General features: G+C 44.2%; 1 protein-coding gene, 1 long non-coding RNA gene and 1 pseudogene across 5 annotated transcripts in view; 2 read left to right on the top strand and 1 right to left on the bottom strand.

The window, feature by feature from the left end:
* The window catches only part of LOC144699734 (A-kinase anchor protein 2-like), an 88,454-nt gene extending 83,589 nt beyond the window's left edge, over positions 1–4,865 (top strand). For all 3 annotated transcript variants that reach the window (XM_078570912.1, XM_078570930.1, XM_078570921.1), the window contains exon 4: positions 3,839–4,865. In XM_078570912.1, coding sequence (XP_078427038.1) covers positions 3,839–3,931 — 93 coding nt within the window. In that variant the 3' untranslated portion in view covers positions 3,932–4,865. The remainder of the gene's footprint in view (positions 1–3,838) is intronic.
* LOC144699753 (uncharacterized) overlaps positions 1–13,476 on the bottom strand; it is a 34,392-nt gene extending 20,916 nt beyond the window's left edge. The window contains exons 1-2 of the long non-coding RNA XR_013580611.1: positions 13,275–13,476; positions 13,024–13,178 (exon numbers count right to left, since the gene is read on the bottom strand). This is a non-coding gene — a long non-coding RNA (uncharacterized LOC144699753). The remainder of the gene's footprint in view (positions 1–13,023; positions 13,179–13,274) is intronic.
* Positions 13,477–13,680: 204 nt separating this feature from the next.
* On the top strand, positions 13,681–20,583 carry LOC144690793 (solute carrier family 46 member 2-like; annotated as a pseudogene). The gene is made up of 4 exons (XR_013578964.1): positions 13,681–14,872; positions 17,104–17,187; positions 17,942–18,098; positions 20,189–20,583. The product of XR_013578964.1 is annotated as a solute carrier family 46 member 2-like (transcript).
* Positions 20,584–22,083: the final 1,500 nt, after the last annotated feature.

The raw sequence follows: 22,083 nt of genomic DNA on the forward strand, positions 1-22,083 counted from the left end.
TGTGGGTTTAAAGGAAACACAAGTCCTCTTCCCGAAGGATCCATCACCAGTAAGCAGCCAATGTCCCTTGTGGCACCAGCTCCTCCGCCATCACCATCGAAAATTGGTTGGTTCCGTTGTTGGCCGTGCCTCCTAACTCTGAGCATGGGACCCTCACCTGGGCCTGGGGCAGGAACGACCAGGCCCCCCAAAGCCTCAAATGACCCTACAACCCTCAGGTTGCGTAGCCTAGGTCTGAATTCCCTTGAGTATAGAAGATTAAGGGCTGAACTGATTGAGGTGTTTAAGATGATTAAAGGATTTGATAGGGTAGATAGTGAGAAACTATTTCCCCCGGTGGGAGAGTCCAAAATGAAAGACGTAAAATTAGAGCTAGGTTGTTTCAAGGGCGCTATCAGGAAGCACTGCTTCACACAAAGGATAGTAGAAATCTGGAACTCTCTCCCCCACAAAAGCTGATGAGGCTGGGGCTCAATTTAAATTTTCAATTTTGAGATTTAATAGATTTTTTTTTAGGCAAGGTCATGGATCCAAGGTAGGTAAATGGAGTTAAGATACAGAACAGCCATAATCAAACTGAAAAGGCAGAACAGACTCAAAGAGTTGAATGCTCGTCCCCTGTTCCTATTACTTAAAGGGTAAGACTCAATTGTGGCTTCAAAAGAGAATTAGACAAGTGTTTGAAAGGAAAGGCTGTGCAGGGCTATGGGTAAAAGGGCAAGGGAATGGGACCAGCTGAGTTGCTCTTGCAGAGGGCAGGCACAGACAAGACTGAATTATGAAGACTCCTTGTGTGCAGCAACCATTCTATGATCCTAAGGACTTAGTGGCAGAGACTTGTTAATCTTGCCAGTTCTCATGGTAGTAGAGTGGAATGTGATGCAGGTGAAGTGGATAAGATGACATGTTTAAAATGGGAGTCAGCTTAGAGCACCAGGCCTCCACTCTGACTTTCCATCAGTTGGATGGAATTCAGTCTGATCCTCTGGGGTGGCAGTCACTTATCTCTCTTCAGGCTAGAACCCATGTAAAATGTGTTCAGGGCACAAACAAGCTCTTAATAGTTGAGAGCCAACAACACAAACCTTGCCTTCATTTGGCGCAAGTTTCAAGACAAACACTCCATAAAGATATCTTGTGCAAATAATGGAAGATGTCGGACATGTGAATAGGGGATGCATTTCCAAAGAACAAGATAACAGAAGGAGACCATTCAGCCCCTCAAGCAAGTTCCATCATCCATGACTGTTCTGAATCTTAACTCCATCAACCCACCTTGGTTCTGTGACCCTTAATGCTTTTGTCCAACAATTAAGGCTGGAATTAAAGCGCATAGTTAGTGCAAGGGCAAAGAGATTTACTCTAACTCTGGCCTATCTTCTACCTGTCCTGGGAATCGTTGCTGGAATTGTGCCTGACATACCTTGACCTGATTATAAATCCATGCAAAAAGTGCAGCAAAAATATAATTGTCAGCCTACTATCCCCCAACTTGTCATATTTCAAACTTGGAGAAGGACCTATATTTACTTTCTGAAGAACAACACTGAAAAGTAAATATGTTAATTTGAAAGTGCCTTGGAACAACCCAAGGACATTAGTGAGGTACTGAATAAATGCAATTTTTTTCTTACTTCCCCGCTCCACTCCACTGCTGCCAACTTTTATTTGTTTCTCTATTTACCATGTGGAGATTAGAGTTGATACTCACTTTCAAGATCAAAGTTAGCACAAGGTAAAAAGGTGGCTGCTGGTCAAGATGGGCTCTATTCATTTGACGTGTAGTATTTCTGCCCCATGTTTGTTGTAGCCAGGTGCTGTGGATTTATACCCACAAGTACTCCATCTCATAGACAACTGTTGTTTTCAAATAGATGACGCACAGTTTCTCTTATTTTACCTAGGCTGGGCTTGACCATGGTATCCAACAACAGCTGTGTTTGACGTTCAGTCTGGTGACATCCCATCCTTTATGAAATCATGCTTCTGTTCAAAAATGCATTCAAAAAGATTGCCTCCAAATAAGCCTCTGGGCAGTCCTGAAATTGTGTTTCTGTGCAAGAGAAACATTCCTAATTGTTTATCTATCCTAATGTCAAGAAGCTCGACACTATCCGAGATGGTGGTACCCAATTGCGCTGCACCATCTTATTTGTTCACTCCCTCCACCACCGAAACACCATGGCGGCAGTGTGTACCATGTACAGGATGCACCGCAGCAACTCACCAAGGCTTCTTTGACAATGCCTTCCAAACCCACGACCTCTATCACCTAGATGGACAAAGGCAACAGAACACTACCAGCACCAAGTTCCTCTCCAAACCATACACCGTCCTGACTTGGAACTATATCGCTGGGTCAAAATCCCAGAACTCCCTACCTAACAGCACTGTGGGTACACCTACACCACATGGACTGCAGCTGTTCAAGAAGGCAGCTCACCACCACCTTCTCAAGGGCAATTAGGGATGGGCAATAAACGCTGGCCTAGAACGAATAATAAAAACGTCGCATCCGACCAATCAATTCATTAGTTTATTGCAATTGGTCACCAGTTGCTTAGAGCACACAACCTCAGGCCATTCCTGAATCCTTTAGCCCGTTTCATTCAGGGAAAGCAATCCACCAGATTAATAAATATTCTCAGAGGCATGCACTGTTTTATTTGGAATTCAATGATACAGTGTGGTTTATTCCAATTCATTTTGTTTAAAGTGTTGAAGTTTAAAAGAGTAAAATGGCCATGTTGAGACTTATAAGCTCCAGGCACCCTCTTCTGCACCAGGGCTTCACACAAGAGGATGTCAGGAATACAATTTCAGCATGTCAAATGGATACCACTATATAACAATAGTGAATCAATCCAGCCTAGGTTAGCCAATGGTACCTTTAATTTCTGCCTTTTGTTTGTATACACAAATATATCTCAAAGTGACTCTCCCAGTTGAGTGACTAACGGCAAGACACTTGTAATTGTGAGCGGCTTCTCAGCCCCTCACCTAGAACATTGAAATAGAGCCAAGGCAAAAAGGGGTAGGAAAGTTTTGGTCTGTGTCAGCAGCCCACACAACACCAGCAAGTGCATTGGAAGAAGCTGAGAGCTGAACCAGTCACTGCCAAGGCCGTGGCACCATTGTACCTGGTCCGTCTATTCTTTGTCACTGTTGAATCCAGTCCTTCATTCCCTAAATGTTTCAATCAGCATTCCCAAATGAAGCATTTTTAAAACTATCCAGCTTCAAAACATGGTATTTTAACAGAGACTGCTGTTTAAAAATTCAAGTAGTACCACAAGAATCTAAATTGATACATGAATTTATGTTGTTAAATATGTTTCTGCCCTACGCTCTCCAGGTCTTAGTGATCCGTTCCATAGCTAATGTCACTCGTCAAAAACATTTGTTCATTTTATTCAATTGAACATTTGGTTTGATGGCGAAGGAACAATGCAAAATAAAAAAAAAACTGGAGAGACATAGTGGATCGGTCAGCACCTGAAAGATTCATGTTCAAACTATCACTGACGGAGGATCACTCATGCAACACCTGCCCTCTTCCCAGTACTTTCAGATTCCTAGCGATCTGTTTTATTGCTACCAAATTAAAAGGAAACCGTTCTGGGAATATTATTAACGGTGTGGATTTAGGAACATACACCTTTTCGAAGAGCAAGGGTTTGGTGAAGAGGTTGCCCAGGGTGTCGAGGTTTAAAATGGCCTGTTAGCATGGTAATGGGAGTTCACTTTGAAGAATGAATTTTAAATTCCAAACCTTTGTTGGTCTTTGATTTCCTTTTGCTCCCCCGTTCACTTCCCTTGGGTGTTGTGACTTTTCCAGGTCCTTGAGGCTACCAGGGTGACCCGCCGAAAGAGTGCCATGGCTCTGCGCTGGGAGGCTGGCATTTATGCCAACCATGAGGAGAAGCAGTAAATCTTAACGTCACCACGCGAGGAGAAGGATGAAGAAAATCCTGTATTTGTTTTGTTGTTATTGTTGCTGGAGGACTGGTACAATACAGCGTATTTATTCATTGCAAAGCCACACACTCTGCAGGAAGACCTTTGTGAGGACAATGGAACATTAAATGGAGAGGAGCTTTCTGAGGTTTCGGATTCAACCCAGATGCTGCAAGAAGGAAAAGAAGCAAGGATTCCCTGACAGCGACTGCAGAATATGAAGAGCCAATCGTTTGTATATGTATAAGTACTGCTAGTGTTCCTGTATCTTATTCTGCACAAGCTGTGTTTAATTCACAGTCCAATGGTGTTAGCCTCCGTGTACATAGCCATGGTCAGATCGTTTTTTGCATATGCTTTTTATTTCCTGTTCTTGGGACGTGGGCATCGCAGGCTAGGCCAGCATCTGTTGCCCATCCCTAACTATCCTTGAGAAGGTGATGGGTGAGATGCCTTCTTGAACTGCTGCAGTCCATGTGGTGTAGGGACACCCACAGTGCATTTCTCCTGTAGTGGTTTGATACAACTGGGTGGTTTGTTAGGTCACTTCAGAGGGGAGTTAAGAGTCAACCACATTGCTGTGGGTCTGGAGTCACATGTAGGCCAGGCCAGGTAAGGATGGCAGATTTCCTTTCCTAAAGGGCATTACTGAACCAGCTGGGTTTTTATGACAATCCTGTTGTTTCATGATCATTACTAATGAGACCAGCATTTTATTTCAGATCTTTTTTGATTAATTAATTGAATTTAAATTCCCCCAGCTGCCTTGCTGGGATTTGAACCTTTGGCTCTGCATCATTAGTCCTGGCCTCTAGTCCAGTAACATTACCACTACGCTACCATTCCCCATATTTATATTTTATACTTCCTTTTAATTAAAGCTGTCATTTCTCTTACCTATCTGGGTGGTGGGGGGCGGTGGGGAGGGGGGAGGGGGGTGGTGGAGAGGGGGCAGGGAATGCGGTTCAATGCGGCCCTTAAGAGTGGCAAGGAGCTTTATGTAAAGCAGTAAATTCCACTTAGGTGCACTGCAGGAAACCATAGAGTGTCTCAGTCGATTTGTTATTCCCTCTTTGAAGTACATCCTGAGCCTGCAATTTTATCATTCCCACATCATCCAAAGTTGGCAGTAGCTACAAAACAGTCCACTATTCCATGTGCTAACTCTACAAGCAACACAAACAAGGTTTGGCTTTTATTTGTTTTTAATTTATTGCAGTGAAGTTAGTGTGCACCATGATTGCAAAGCAGAGGGGCGATTGGACATTCTTGCTCATTGCGACAGTGGAGGGGAAGGATACGGAGAGGGAGTTTCCTTTGGGGGTAGCTGATGGGTGAGGAACCAAAAATGGGGCAGTTGATATTTTACAGAAAACAACAAATCATATTTTATTGGCAACCTGCAGCCTAAGACACCCAAACCAAGCGGTTATATTGAGGCACCCTCGATATTTTTCTAAGGATAATCTTGGTTGAAGCATCAAGGTCATGAAGCGCAGGCTGTCTGCATGCCCCTTGCTCTTGCAAATGGCTGAGCCGGTTGAAGTAAAGTCAAAGTGTGTCTGTGTTTCATGCAGTTCATTTACCAGCGTTGAGTGGAGGGGTAGGGTGCCAGGGAACACAGCAGAAAATGGGACTCCAGGATTGAACTGAACAGCACAGAACATTTACGTGGACACAGTTAGTCGCAAAGCCCCTAGGGTTTCTGCAGAAACTGTGTTACACGCGCTCTTAGTTTTTTGCGGGGGCGGGGGGGCAGGTGGGCACCAGGAGGCACTGGACAAAAGAGTTAGGTGTTAATAGAAGCTAAGGAAACAGAAAGACCTGGCATAATAATTGCATGATATTGTTTGCTTTTTTTCAGTGGCTCGTCATTTGAGACTTAGAGAAGATTTTTGGTGTTTATTCCAATGCTTTTGTATCTATTAAAGATGGGTAGGGGGGCTGCCAGTTTTACTCAAGTTCAGTGTTTTTATTGTCTCAGTAAGGTGATGCAGGTCAACATTAAATTCCCATTGGAAGCATCCTGTGCTGCCAGCAGCATTAGAATGACATTGTGCCAGTGCTGTGACTTCGCGCTAAGCAGTCCCATGCCTTCTCAGTACCTCACATGCATGTATTACCTGTGTAGCTAGGACAATATAAACATAGGCTGCAGGGCAACAAAGGAGCAGACTTTATCACTGGACTCCAACCCCACTTAAAACTGCTGAATGCCCTCATTGCAGCAGAAAATATTGAGATACAGTATCATCAATTGTATTTTGCAGCCTATTATTATTAATTTCTGGGTTTGTTTTTATTCCTTTATTTGTGTGTGATACACAATTTGTTCTGTGAAAAGTGATTCATCAATGATCCAACGAGCCAACAATTTTGATGGACAAATGATAATTACTGGACTGAGTTAGGAGTTAATCTTTCAGATAAGGGGAGGTACTAACCTATAACATATTTTGTATTCATATATATTATAATATATATATATATATATATACATACACACATATAGATGTGGATTATTGCACATTGAGATTATGCTCATGGGCCTGTGAGTTTACACAAGCAGCTATGTTTTCAGTGATGTTTTTTTCTTTATCGTAACCTGTTTCTACATTTTAAGCTATGTCTTTATCACAGACCTGTACGTATTAGTTTATTTGCTGTTCCAAAGGCCGTCGTTTGACACCAATAATGCTACAGACTGACTGATGATTGACTTATTGCTCACATCTAAGCCACAGAGCCCTTGGTACCATACGCCTCAAGAAGCCATTATTAAATCTCCATTTTCCTACATCCGTGCACTTTGCAATTAGCGAAGGTGTAGCAGGGAAGGAGTTTTTTTTTGCTGAACTGTACTCAGCCTCTTGTTAGGGTTGCCAACTCTGGCCGGATGTATTCCTGGAGATTTCATCACATGACCTCCTGCGGCCAACTGCCCTGCTTCACGCTCCTACCATTGGTGAGCTGTCAGGTCCATCGTCACGGTGCCTCACCTTCCACAGCCAATCGGGAAGCCAAGAGGCTTCATTACCTGATTGGATGATACTTGACTGTCAGTCTTACTTTCACCCCATCTTCAATGCTCTTTTAACAATCAAAGTGAAAAGAAACACAATTATTTTTATTGCCCATTTAATTTTTTTTTAACCTGTGTGTTGCTCGCAACAATATCCTGGTTACTAGCCTACAACTCCTGGAGATACCAGCCCAATCCAGGAGGGTTGGCAACACCGGCTTCTTGTGTGGCCTGCTTGGGCTCACCCCTATTTCAGGAACCTCTTCAATCTAAAGACTGAAAAAGGCATTTTAAGAGGTTGAAGTGAAGTTGTGCAGGGTGGACTACCTTATCCGAGAGTTGAGGCATGAAAGATTCACCAATCCGCTTGATAGCAATGTAATTGTGGTGATATAACATTTTATTTATGGCGGCTCCCTGATAAGTTTGGCTCTGAACACTGGAAAACTTGTCAAGGGCATCATTAAAAAGGAAAGTCTGTTGGTCAGTACAATTTGATAGAGTCAGTTAATGACTCGTTTATGAGGTTTCCCTTCCTGTTCTTATTTACAGAGCCCTGCGCGAATCACTTCATTGAAACATTTCTGCAATTTACACCTGATTTTTTTTTATTATTTCACGGAATGCGGGTGTTGCTGGCTGGGCCATCATTTATTGCTCATCCCCTAATTGCCCTCGAGAAGGTGGTGACGAGCTGCCTTCTTGAACCGCTTCAGTCCATGTGCTGTAGGTATACCCACAGTGCTGTTAGAGAGGGAGTTCCAGGATTTTGACCCAGCGACGTTGAAGGAACGGCAATATATTTACAACTCAGGATGGTGTGTGGCTTGGAGGGGAACCTCCAGGTGGTGGTGTTCCCATGTATCTGCTGCCCTTGTCCTTCAACTCCTTAAGGAAAGCAGTCAGATGAAAATTTACATTTGGAACCCTAACTAGGGATACGTCTGCATTAACTGTCTCACTTTAAAGGGCAGGCATTTTGTTTCTTTACCTTTCTTTGCACAACTATTTTTGCCAAACCAGAAGTACTTAGAATTCAGTGTGTTTTCATTGGTTTTCATTTTTCCCTTCAAAAAGTTTCTCCATTCAAACTGTAAAGGCAAATGATGGAAAGTATTGAGCTTGTTTATGCAAATTGCACAGATTCTTGGGGGGTGCTGGTCAAAAACAGAGCTTTTGAGGACTTTACCTTGAAGAGTGCTGCAAGCCTGGGATTAAATAACCTGTCACTCAGGTTAGCACGGCAACTGATAGTACCCGTGGGAATGTCAACCTCTTCCAGCTTAATATCAGCTGAGATTGAATAGTCCTCAATAAGATGACAGTATCCTTTAGGTAGGGAGTTAAACTCCAGGATTTCCTGGACCTTGCAGGCCAAGGTGTGCATAGAAAGGCCAGTACTCCTCGGTGGCACACCCTGCTTATTTCCTGAACTTCGTACCAACTTGTTTCCTGGTCATTTTCAGTTGGAGAGGCAGCTTCTGCTTGTTGTTTATGGCGCTGTGCGGATAATATAGTGTCTGTTCTCTGTAAATTGAGATTATGCCTGTCTACTTGTGAGTGTGGGGAAAGTGGAGTGTTTCAGTGAGGCCTTCCCATTGCCATGACCTGGTTCTGCATTTTATGTTGCGTCTGCTCTGTATACGTGTGTTGGTTTAAGATGTAGCACAGAGAATAACCAGGAAGTAATGTGGATTTGTTTCAATATTGTGGCATTCTGTTGGGTTCAGCAGAGAGCAATGAGATCACTTTTCCCCTGCATGAATTTATCACAGAATTCTACATTGAGTTACTTCAAGTCTACAAGCACCAGAAAGAGGCCACTTATTCCAATTGTTCTGTGCTCCACACCAGCTTCATCCCTCTTCAGCTAACTCTTTAAGTGTGGCATTATATTCCTCGCACCATCATGTACTTACCTGGCTTCCCCTTAAATGCATCTATGCTCTTTGCCGCAACTGCTCCTTGTGGTAGCAGGTTCCACATTCTAAACAATCTCTGAGTAAAAACATTACTCCTGAAATCTCTATTGGATTCATTGGGCCGTACCTTCCGAGTTCCAGGGCAGAGTAACTGGGAGGTACCCCAAAGATGCACTGGGGAACCTCATCCCCCGAAGTTCCCAGGTAAGGATTGCATGGCAATTGCCCAGGAAGTTCAGACATCCTTTGGGCAATTGCCCTGCAATGGGAGCCATCCAAAAATGCAATATGAATGGCAAACTTTGGATGGTTCCAGCTGTCATACAGTAATAGTTAACCAGAACAAGTTAGAAGAATTAAAACCACTTCTCTCTTCTGGGTAACTATTGTACAGAGCTCCCCCAACACCCCCACGGGACTCTCCCCATCTTCCATCCGCCCGCGCCCCCCCCCAAACTATCTCCCAACCCTCACGGGACTTCCCCCAGTACCACCCCCCCGACTATTCCCCACGGAAGTTGGAAAGGGTGACTTGCCCTGTTCAAGAGACACACCTCCTCTATCCATCAGTAGAATCCACAGAGAATTTACAGCACAGAAACAGGCCATTCAGCGCACTTGGTCTATGCTGGTGTTTGTGCCCCACACCAGCCTCCTACACAGCCGTACTTCAGCTAACCCCAGCAACATGTTCTTCTATTGCTTTCTCTGCAGAATATTACATCTATCCACTAGGCTCTAACATTAATTCTCTGCCCTCGGTTCTGAAAGATAGAAGGATATTGCATAGTTGATGCCAAAACAATCCCACTAATAGAAATTGTATTGATACTGGTGAGAATTTGGGTCCAGGTTAAGTGATAAGTTAGGTCATGTATGTTAATATGAGGACAATGATAGTGTTGGATGTGTGGTATAATATAGAAAATATATGATAACATGGTGTGAATTAATGTAGGTGACAGCACAAGGTGTGGTATGCTATTGGACACATAATAAAGCAAGGTGCATATAGGGTAGGTATGTCATTAGCCATAGTTCACAAGGAACTATAGGTACCTCTCCCTGTTAGAGAAGGACAATTGGTTATTTGGCTTGAGAAGCGCCACTCACATCAAGCATGGGGCAGGGCGAGGAGGCAGGTCCCATGTCTACCTCAGCCAAAGCAGGAATTGAATCCATGCTGTTGGTGTTATTCAGAACCACACGCTAACCAACCCCCTGTATAGGGTAGGTTATGTAATAACGTAATAACATTATAGAATATAGTTCCACACAGCATTGAAAATGACATAAGGTTTGGGTATATGTTGTAGCAAAACATGAATCATGAGAAGTATATGTGTGGTATGTTTGGTATCATCTATTATGATGTAGGATGCGCTAAAGTGTAGCATAATGTAGAGTATATGTGATTGTGTAGGCAGGGTATCTGTGATAGTGTAGGATATTTGTGATAGTAAAGGGTACCTGTGATTGTGTAGGGTATATGTAGTGAAGCAGGGTGTGTTATATGGTGTGGTACCGACCATTGAAACAAATCAGTCTTCAGTCAGTCAGCATAGTCAGGTAGGTGCTCCAGATCAATTAAAATTGTCCAACATGTTCGAAATGGCTCATTAACATAACTGGTGCAGCAGAATAGTGTGAGTGGTTCAGATTTTTTTTGTGTTGGTAACGCCAAAGGATTGAACCTTTATTTTCTCGATCTGATGTTATGAACTTTTATTATGTAGTTATCCAAACAATGCCTAAACTTTATGGAATTATAAATATATTTTAAAGTGAATATTGGCTCAGTATTTTTGTAAGGAGAGCTCCAATGGAGTATGTATATCACTATGCAGGACTATGTTGCAATAAAACCTGGCTTTGCTTAATCTTTCTCTTGTAATTATTCGGCCTTATGTGTGGAAATTCATTGCGTGAGGAAAACTGTTGCAACTTTTTTGATGGCTTTTCTCACACAGAACCGAGTTACACAATTGGTATGTCTGAATTTTGACCATTTCTCCTTTTTGCAAACCTTTACCAGAATGAATTCTTGGGCTTCTTAACTGGAGGTTATTGGGTACAAGAGCAGGGAAGATATACTGAACCTGTATAAAGTTCTGGTTGAGCCACAACTGTCTTGACGGGCTGTGGGGAGTCAAGATTCCCACATCTTTACAAGAGGTGGAATTGGAGACTAAGGGGATCCCACTAAGTGCAGTCTCCTGAGGGGTTCAGCAAACAGTGTCCCGACTCATCAAGGAAGGCATTTCCACATGCTTTATATAAATGCAGTAGCTGAATACAGCCTTTCAGCTAGAAAGTTTTTGTCCATTGCAACGTTAACCTACTCCAAAGACTTGAGAACAAAAATCTAGGATACCACCCCAGTGCAGTACTAAGGGAATGCTGCCGTCATCCATGTGAGATGCTAAACCAAGGCCTGTCTTCTCCTCCAGGTATAAGTTACAGATCCCATAGCACTATTCCAAAGAAGAGTTCTGCTCAGTATTCATTCCTCAATCCAGATCATTAGAAATCACATTACATGGCCATTCTCAAACTGCTGTTTATGAGAGTTTGCTGTGTGCAAATTGGCTGCCAGGCTTTGCCACACCTACATTACATTACCCTTCAAAAGTATTTTATTAGCTCTAAAGAGCCTTAGGCTGTCCTGTGGTTGTGACGGGAGTTAAATAAATGCGAGTTTTTCTTTGTCTTTTCCTCAGCTTGTATAGACTTTTTGGGCTTGTTGGTTGGGAGATTGGGTAGTCACACTGAATGAGATTTTGAAGTTATGTGGCCTATCATGATCTCTGCCAGCAGTGCCGTATTGGCTGTACAAGCTGTGTAGGGTGTGGAAAATGGACTAAGGCATCTCACTCCTGATCGCTTTCAAGCAATCCCTATTGGCAACGTGTAGCGGTGGAGTCAGGTGAGCTGGGCGTCCTTCCCTGGTGCTCTGCAGTTGGGAATGTGTGGGCACTCACATGGCTTGACCAAGAAGAATGGCCACCTGGTTAGGTACTGAAGAGGGGCTGCTACCCCATGGAAATAGGACAGGAGAGAGGAGACAAATGGTAAAAATTAAATAAGCAGCCTTTTAGCATCTGAACACATCCAAGTGTCATCATAGGGTGTGTGTCATTGTGACCCTGAAATTATCCTGTGGAATATTAAGAACATTAACACGTTAAGGCTATCACACCACTAGCTGGCGAAAGGGGGAAATGGCGACACGTCCTGTGGGCTGGCATGCATTACCATGACAACCAGTGGCTACAGCAGCTTGCAACAGGTGCCAATGCCAAACACAACAACTGTGTTCCAAAGAAGAGTCAAAATGGGCTCAAAACGTTAACTCTGGGCAGAATTTTTCCATCGGCGAGTTGGGGGTGGAGCCCGCTCACCGATGCGAAAATGATGCGGGATGATGTCGGTGGGAACCCCCAACGTCACCCTGCCCCATTTAAATATTCAAGAAGGCGGGAGGACAGCGCGATCAACTGTCCACCCGCCGACCTGTCAATGGCCAATTGAGGCCATTGACAGGGTAGTTAAACCAATTAAAAGCCCTGTCCGTCCAACCTTAAGGTTGGTGGGCAGGCCAGGAGCCCCAGCTCCTCTCACCGGCGGGATGAGGTTTCATGTCTGTTTTTAAAAAGTTTAATAAAGTTTTTGTGATGTTTATTAACATGTCCCATCTCGTGTGACATTGTGACATGAGGGGGACATGTTAATAAGTTTTTTATTTTTCTATTTTTAAAGTTTCAAACACTGTCAGTGCTCTCCCTGCGGCAGCACTTAGTCTCAGGGAGATGTGCGCTCTTTCGTGCGCATGTGCGAAAGAGCGCACTCTGACAGTTGGGGAATCCCTCACCACCACCACCACCCCCCCCACCACCCCCGCTCAGGAAGCGCATAGCGCTTCCCATCGGGCGGCCCGCCCACTTAAAATGGCAGTGGGGCCCGTTTCAGCAGCGGTGATCAGCTGCCCACCCGCCCATCAGGGGCAAAATTCTGCCCTCTTTTTCTCTCTCCACAGATGCTGCCAGACCTGGTGCGCTTTTCCTGCACTTTCTGTTTTTATCTTAGATCTCCCGGCATCTGCAATATTTTACTTTTACTTACCCACAACATCACTTGGGCAACTTCATGAGCGGCAGCTACTTGTGGCAGAACTTATCTCTCAACGGTAGGCCTTCAAAGCCATCAGCAAAGGTGAGGAAAGTGAAGAAACTAAGAAAAATCCTAATTGGATTGTTGCTGCCTTTCCATCGTCTCTCCTAGATGGAAGGATGCCAACACACACATAACACATTGCAAATTTGTGTTTTGTTTTAAATATCTTCAGATAAGATGCAAGTAAATTTTTTCCTTACAGTAAACATTTCCGGGTCTGATTAAAATCTTGAGACAGATGAAGATTTTTGCCAACGCCACAAGAACCATCATCTTTAGTTTCCTTTAACAATCCATTGCTGGAACCATCATTTTCACTCCACACCATCTCCTGCAGATGCCTCCACAAGGAAATCAGGAGCTCCAGTCCATGATAGCTTTATATCTGATCTAGAAACTGGATTGACGAGTCCTGCAGCTAGCAACTGTAACAGACAAGTATTGGCAGATTCAAAGAGTTGATTTGATCCAGACAACCAACCAAGTGAGATGAGTGATTCAGTCAGAAAGTGTAGGGGTGGGGGGGAGTACTGTTCTTCCGTGTTCAAATTATACATAAGGCAACTATTTTGAACTGTTCTGTAGGCTCTGAGAATCCTCCTGACTTCCCCAGGCCAGCGAAAGTGGTCATTCTGGGTTTTCTCTGGCTGTGATTTTTCTACAAAAGGAAATTGCCGGAAACATACAAAGAAAGAGAATGGAGATGTGTCGAAAGCTGTTCTCTTTCGTCGAGATCGTTGTAGGTTTGCACCAGATCGCTGGTGCTTTCTATGACATGGCTCTGTTGATGCTGTTCCAGGAACATTCCATTCCACCTCTACCAACTCCACAACACCTAGAAGCCAAGACCAGCAGCAAGGAGCCATCTCTCATTTCTACATGATCTACAACCTCCTGTTGAAGATTTCGTCACTGCTCCTCACCTACCACCTGGCAGATATTGGAGATAAAACATCCAGGAAGATCACCATTTGTGTCCCCCTGCTGGGGTACCTGGTGTCCAGGTCCCTGTTGGTCTTGGTGTTCATGTTTGATCTGTCCTTGGAGGTGATGTTTGCTACTGCTCTGCTGAACGGTCTGAGTGGGAGTTCACCTGCTTTCTGGTCTGGGATCATGGCTTTGGCCTCAGACACCTCCTCACAGGAGAAGAGATCTCTCAGGCTTAACGGAGTTAAGCTGACCACTGGCGTAGCAGCGATGGTTGGAAGTGTCGCATCCGGCCACCTCTTCACTTATTTCAAAATCTCACATGACCAGGGGGCGGGGCTGATGGTCTGTAGCTGTATTTTTTATGCTTTAAGCTGACTTTGTAGTGTCCTGGGGCTAAAACCGTCACCCAAACAAACAGAAACTCGTTCTCGTGGATATGGCAGCCTGTTAGATCAAGGGCAGCAGGAAAGAGCTACCGATGAGGCTGGGCCAGGAAATATAACTCAGAATGAAACTCAAAGTGAAAGGTCAAGGTTACTGGATAACCAAAATATTCCAAGGCCTCAAGATAATCCTAGAGGTAGCAGGTAAGTGGTCTTCACAGCTGGGGTTTTGTATGAGTTTGGGGTGAGTGGTGCACTGGACGCGTTGCCCATATTTGTATTAAAGGACCCACTGAATTGGAACGCTGTCTGGGTCGGTTATGGCAATGCAGCAGGTTACGCTCTCTTCCTCACCAGCTTCCTAGGAGTTGTAGTTTTTTCCAGATGGTTGAAGGATACTTCCTTGATTGTGATGGGAATGGTGTCATTTTTCATTGGGATGCTAATCATGGCCTTCGTGAAGTGGACATTCCTATATTTTATTGGTAAGTAATTTTATTGGCAGCATTCTGGGGCTTTTCTGAACCAAAGCTCTTTGCCTCCAAGTCCTATCCAATGTGTAATATGTGGCGGGGAGGGGTGGAGGCGGTGGTATTTGTAGCTTTTACTGTTAGCTACAGAAAGGAAAATGAGGAAACTGAAAGAATCACAGTTGTTACAACCCATCAAATTTGAGCTGCAGTTTCTCTTAATCTAAGGTGTCTAATTGCAATCTCCTGCTCACCCCCTACATTTTTAATATTCCTTTCTTTCAAGTATCTAATTTCCATATACAGGATTTATAGAAAACAGCTTCAAAAATAGCTTTTGGCACAAAATTCCACATTAATCATCCTCTGTATGAAGACATTTTTTGTAACCTTGCCTTTACTTATGGAATTTTCTTCAATTTGTACCATCTCCTTGTCATCTCATCGGCCAGTAGGACAGCCTGGAACTATTTCCCATAAACCTTCATAACGTGGGTGACCTCTATTACATCATCCTCGACCTTCTCAGTGCTATTGAGGAAAGCCTCAATTTCTTGTGTCTCTCCTCACAACCGTAACACGTGACCTTTGGTAACATCATATTGGCCCATAACTTCCACACTCCCCAGTGCTGAATTTGGGGGGTACCCCAAAGATGCACTGGGGAATCCCTCTGGCAGGTTTCCAGAGTAAGGTTTTGCACGGGCAATTGCCCAGAAGCTCTAACTTCTTCTGGACAATTGCGCTGCTCCGGGAACCATCCGAAAAGGCGATTTAAATCACAAATTTCGGGTGGTTCCGCTGGGGCTATACCAATAGTTACCCGGAAAAACTTAGAAGAATTAAAACCGCTTCTAACTTCTGGGTAACTATTGTAAAGGCCCAGACCGACCCCACGAGACTCCCTCAATCCCCCCATCATCACCCCCCCCGACCCTGGACCACCACCCCCCATCCCCGACCATAGACACCCCCCACCCCCGACCTCAGAACCGACACCCCCCCGCCACCCTCCAAACCTCAGAACCTTCGACCCCTCCTCCGACTCCCTCCTCCAACACCCCCGCCAACCTCCCCTTGGGCCACAAACCCCTCGGACCTCCCTGACCTCCCGACCTCGGAACCCCCTACCTCAGAGCCCCTGACCTTGGACCCCCCATGACCTTGGATGCCCCCCCCACCCTGACCTTGGACCCCCCCACCACCCCTCCAACCTTGGACTGACCCACCCCACCACCACCCCCGACCTCCTATTTATTTCTTCTAATTTCTGCAGGCCAGCACTTTCTGACGCTAGTCGGAAATTACGGCCCAATAAATCTACTTATAGTTTCCTCATTTCTTTTATATTATAGTGTCATAGAGTTTACAGTACGGAAAGGCCCTTCGGCCCATCGTGTCCACACCAGTCATCAAGCCCCTATCCATTCTAATCCCATTTCCAGCACTTGGCCTGTAGCCCTGTATGCAATGGCATTTCAGGTGCTCATCTAAATACTTCTTAAATGTTGTGAGGGTTCCTGCCTCTACCACCCCCTCAGGCAGTGAGTTCCAGATTCCAAACACCCTCTGGGTGAAAAATATTTTTCCTCAAATCCCCTCTAAACCTCCTGCCCCTTACCTTAAATCTATGCCCCCTGGTTATTGACCCCTAATTGCGAGCATATTCAGGTCTGGTCCAAGTCCCTGAAGCTTGTCCTTGTATTCTACCTGTCAATACAAAACTAAAGATTCTGTTTGCCTTGTTAATGACCTTACCCACTTGCATTGCCACCTCTAAATTTGTACCATCTGTATAAATGCAAATCAAAGCAACTGCTATTCCATTTAAAATCTCATCATTTAAGGAATATCTCTTTTCCCTATTCTTGTTTCCAAAATGTGTCAACTTTTTTACTTAGTTCTGTTGAAGAGTCATACGGACTCCAAACGTTAACTGTGTTCCTCTCCGCAGATGCTGCCAGACCTGCTGAGTTTTTCCAGGTATTTTTATTTTTATTTTTGGTTTGGATTTCCAGCATCCGCAGTTTTTTGCTTTTAACTTTTAATGTATTGTATCTGCTATTTATCTGCACATCCATGTTAAAGGTGCTTTCTAATTGCAAGTCATTGTTGTCTGATCCTATGACACCCGTGTGCTGCTGAACAGATGAAAGCATTTGAAAACAATATAAAAAGTGATAAGAGTTCTGGAATAAGTTAAGTCACCACTTCCTCCTCAGCCTGCCATTTTTTTTATCTTGCAGCCCGAGTTGTGATGATGTTTGCCCTCATTCCGCAAGCTACAATACAATCTGTGATTTCTAAGCAGATAAAGGACACTTCATATGGCTGGTATCTCAGGTCCTGCTAATCTTTGCCAGCTTACAAAATATGAACTTGTGCCGTGATTGCTTTTCATTCCCATTAATACGGCTGAAATAAAAACTTTGACAAGTTAATTTCTTGATGTGATCTGATGTTGCTTTTATTCATTATACAGGTTCCTCGAACCCATGCAGTCTGCCTGTATATATGCTCAGCACAGCTACCAACAAAAAAATAGATGAAGCATAACATTTGAATCCTGCAATTGCACTTATGAAGGATACACTTGCCCTGGAGATGATTCAGTGGAGGCTCACTAGATTGATTCCAGAAAGAGATGCCCTATGATAGGAGATTGAGCAGAATGGGCTTATACCCTCCGGAGTTTAGAAAAATGAGAGGTGATCTCACTAAAACATTCTTAGAGGCTTGACAGCGTATGTTTCCCCTGGCTGGGAAACCTAAAACCAGGGGTCACAGTCTCAGAATAAGGGGCTAGCCATTTAGGACTGAGATGAAGCGAAACTTCTTCACTCGAAGACTTGTATATCTTTGAAATTCTCTACCCCGAAGAGCAGCGGATGCTCAGTTGTGAGATTCAAGAAGCAGAATGATAGCTTTTGGGTATGAACAGAATTGAGAAAGGCGGGAACTGTGAGGGAAGGTGGAGTTGAGATAGATCATCCACCATGATCTTATTGAATGGCGGAGCCAGTGGGAGGGGCTGCATGGCCTACTCATGTCACTATATCTTATGTTCTTTATTCTTATTTTAAGGGAAACTGTTTGCCATACTTGAGAGTTTCCAAACATTCTTTGGAGTCATTGTTTCAACCATCTTCTACAGTGCTTACGGCGCAATGCAAGGCTGGTACCCTTCCATCTGTTTCTGTCTGTCTTCTGCCATCAGTTGCCTGGGTATCATTTCCATAATGTAAGCAAAATAATACCATAAACATATTTGGAGTTCTACTACTGTAGTTGAGCTAAAGAATGTTGTTTTATCACAATGACAGCTTTAATCCACTGGGTTATGCAATAAGAATAAGAGGAAGTTGTGGCCGGTATGGGATGAGAATTCTAAATGGACATGGAGGCCACATATTTGCTTTTACTTTTCACACAGCAAGTTGTTGTGATCTGGAATGCAATGGCTGAAAGGGTGACGGGAGCAGGTTCAATGGTGACCTTCAAAGAGAACCCGTTTAAATACTTGAAGCGGAAACATGGGGAGAGCTCTGCAGAAAGATCGGGGGAGGGGGAACTAATTGAAAAGCACTTTCAAAAGGCTGGTACTGGGGCAATGGGCCGAATGGCCTCCTTCTGCGCTGTACATTTCAGTGATAAATTCACCTATCACACTCATCAGGGAACTATATTTTAAGGCAGCACATGTCACAGAAACAAGACAAGTTGCTGGAGCCACTCTTTCCCGAGTAGGGTTCCACAACATGTGGGGATTGGTGAATATGCACTAATTTCAGAAGAGAAAGTGCAGGATCAGCACCTAAAAATGAGGCATCAACCTGGTGAAGCTACACTGGGCTACCTGCATGCCAGATAGCACAAGAGACGTACTGGGACAATGCCACCTGCAAGTGCGCCTCCAAGTCACACCCCACCCTGAATTGAAACTATATCACTGTTTCTTCATTGTCATCATATCAAAATCCTGGAACTCCCTTCCCAGCCACACTGTGGGTGTACCTGCACCACAGGAACTTCAGCGGCTCACCACCACCTTCTCAAGGGCAATTAGGAATGGACAATAAACGCCAGCCTTGACCGCAAGACCCACAGCCCACCAAAGAATTTAATTATCTCACTTCAGTTTCTGGCTCATTTTTGGGCTGTGGGAAATATCAAAAATTGACAATTGGCACGGTGAGCACGATTATCTTTAATTGTCAATGTGCTCAGAATTCACTTCATTATATAAGTAGCAATGGGTGTGCACAGCCATGGGAAACCCTGTGTTACACAACTGCCTTCATTGGAAGTGGCTGTGGAACATAACCTGGAATGTAGCACTGTTAGTTGGAAGAGTGCGACGGAGCATTAACCATTGGAGTTGAAGGAGTTAGGGAGGGAATGTGCTGTTGAGAGGAGTTTTAATTTCAGTTGATACCCTGATGTAGCCAAGAGCTACATCATAACCCACCATGCTAGTGTCACCAAGCAACTATATTGAGTTTGGCACCTCATCTCCATTTCCCAGCTCATAAAAGAATTCTATCGGAATTCTATCTACAAATGAAGGATCATGAAACTGCAAATTTGACCTCCTCAGGGGAAGATAAACACTGCGGGAGCAAGAATGGAGGTGGCTGCATTTTCCTAAGAAAAATATAGCTTGAGCTCAAATTATAGTGGGCAGCAAGTGCGTCCACAATACTTGCTAGAAATGCGCTACCCACCAAATTAGAAAACATAAAAAATAGATATCTAAGTCGCAGAAATCTAGAACCATCCCTCCAAAAGGCTGTGGATGTTTGCAAGGGGTCAATTTTTTTTTAATTCATTTACGGGATGTGGGCGTTGTCAGCTAGACCAGCATTTATTGCCCATCCTTAATTGCCCTCGAGAAGGTGGTAGTGAGCTGCCTTCTTGAACCGCTGCAGGTCCTGTGATGTAGGTACACCCACATTTCTGTTAGGGAGGGAGTTCCAGGATTTCCAGTGACAGTGAAGGAACGGCCTATATATTTCCAAGTCAGGTTGGTGAGTGATTTGGAGTAGATTTAACATTTATAAGAACGAGGTAAAGTTATCAAGGGATATGGAACAAAGCTGGGTAAATAGAATTGAGGTGCTGATCAACCATGATCTAAGTGAATGGCAGAACAAGCTAAAGGGGTTAAAAGGCTTTTTCCACTTCCTATGATTTACATTTGCAGCACTCTTTTTATTTTCAAAATTCAGCCAGCTGTGGGGTTTCAATTACACAGGAAATATGTGAATGCAGAACCGAAAATTAGGATTTGCTCCTCCTGTAGATTTGTAACATATTCTATTTCTTTTGCAGCATTATGGAGAACAGATTGCCCAGACCATCTAGATTTCCAGAAAACTGATGCGACCCAGACACAAAAGATGTGGGAAAAAAAAGCATGTACATTGCTCAAAACCGTTGTAGCAAGAAAAAAACAGCGTCATCTCAGGAAGGGCCGGTGCATGTTTGTTGGGTGCCCTGAGTGAACCTTCAGCCTTACCCCTGCCCTGTCACCTCACAATTAATTTCCGAAAATGAATAGCGCCTTATTATGAATGAAAATTGTGTATTTACAATTACAGATTAATATTATACGAGAAAGGAGAATATCATCAGACTGATTGTAAATTCTCATTACTCTACACTTTTCACAGGATATGTACTAGAAAAAATGCACATTATGATGTGTCATAAGTCTCAAATGATGTGTTCCTGCAAGTTACTCGATGATTTTATGCGCCATTTACACAATCAATAATCATCACAATAGATTGGGATAGATTAACTTATGTTCTTTGACATTATTTACTGCTTCGCGGTTTTGGAATATTCATGCAGATGTACAAATTTGTAAAGCTGTCGCACAAACAGAATGAGGGTGAAATTTTGGGAAAGACTGCAATGTAAATACATGGAAACCTATATGTATGTGAGTCTGTGTGGATGCATATCAATAGATCTAGACCTTTCATTTCCACCGGGGAAGCCTGTTTGTTTACTTATGTAGCTTTGTCAATATTTCATACAGTTTTTTTACCACTCTCCAAATTTTGCCTCTCGAGGTGGCCACCCAGTGTGCCTAGTGGTTGCACTGACCCTGACCTCGGGCTATTTTTGCCAAAAAAAACATTCTGCCCTATCACATTATATAGGACGTGGCCAGGAAGCTTTGCCAAGTCCACTGCTGACTCATCATTTACTACTTCAATTTGCAGCCACCACCACTTCAAAATCCTTGAAAGAATCACCTCCCACTGGTGTTCTATAATCATCCAAAAGTTTTCAGGCTGGTTTCCAGATTACCCACACTGCCAAAGACCATCCTGACAAAGCCATCAGTCTATCTGCAGCATTTTTGCTTTTATTGTAGCATCACTCAGTCTGTCTTTGAGGGGAACCAATTCGCACATCTCTACAAGAGCTGGAACTGGAGACGAAGGTAACCCTGTGACTGCGATCTTCTAAGGGGTGCAGCCAGCAATGTTCACTCTCACCTTGAGGCTTCCTTGAGTTTTATATAAGTGCAGCAGATGGATAGAACCTCTCCACTAGAAGCTCGGAGTGAGGTTTTCCAGCCCTGCCCATGGCGGGCGGTGGGGGGACATCGCGAGATCAGAAAAATCAATTTGCCGCTCTCATAAAAGCAGTCGGGGATCACCCACTCCAGCCGTTTCCCTCTGCGGTGTGTCGGGAATCTCATTTCAGTATATCTGCATCTCATTATAAGGGCTGCTCGTTGGAATCGCCCTCTCCCCCACCCCACCCTCCCCATGCTGGATCATCAGGGCATATCAGCGTGCAACTAGACCGATGTGTTTCACCACAGAATATAAATGACATGCACCTGGCAACCGGCACTACACTTGTGACTTCAAGGTCTGTTCACCCACCTTGCATCGTGCAGCACTTGGGGCAACTCAAGGCTCAGTGCCAGGCTTCACTGGCAGCACCACGTCGCTTTCAGAGGGCTGTCAAAGGCAAGTCTCTACCTGCCAGGCCAGCGGTAAGGGAGGGGTGGCTTTTTATGTGCTGCAGGGCAAGGCCTCCACTGAGGGGTGAGGGTGTGGGAGGTTCCACTCGGACACATGACTGGGAGGTGTGTGTGGCGGCAATGGGGGAGGGCCCTCAGCGCCAGGATGGGGAGAAAGTCAGTTACAGATTGACGGAAGAGACTTTCAGCTCAGAATGGGAGGATCACTGAGTGAGGA

This window comes from Cetorhinus maximus, chromosome 2 (assembly GCF_964194155.1).
Source record: "Cetorhinus maximus chromosome 2, sCetMax3.hap1.1, whole genome shotgun sequence".
In the NCBI taxonomy this organism is placed as follows: domain Eukaryota; kingdom Metazoa; phylum Chordata; class Chondrichthyes; order Lamniformes; family Cetorhinidae; genus Cetorhinus; species Cetorhinus maximus.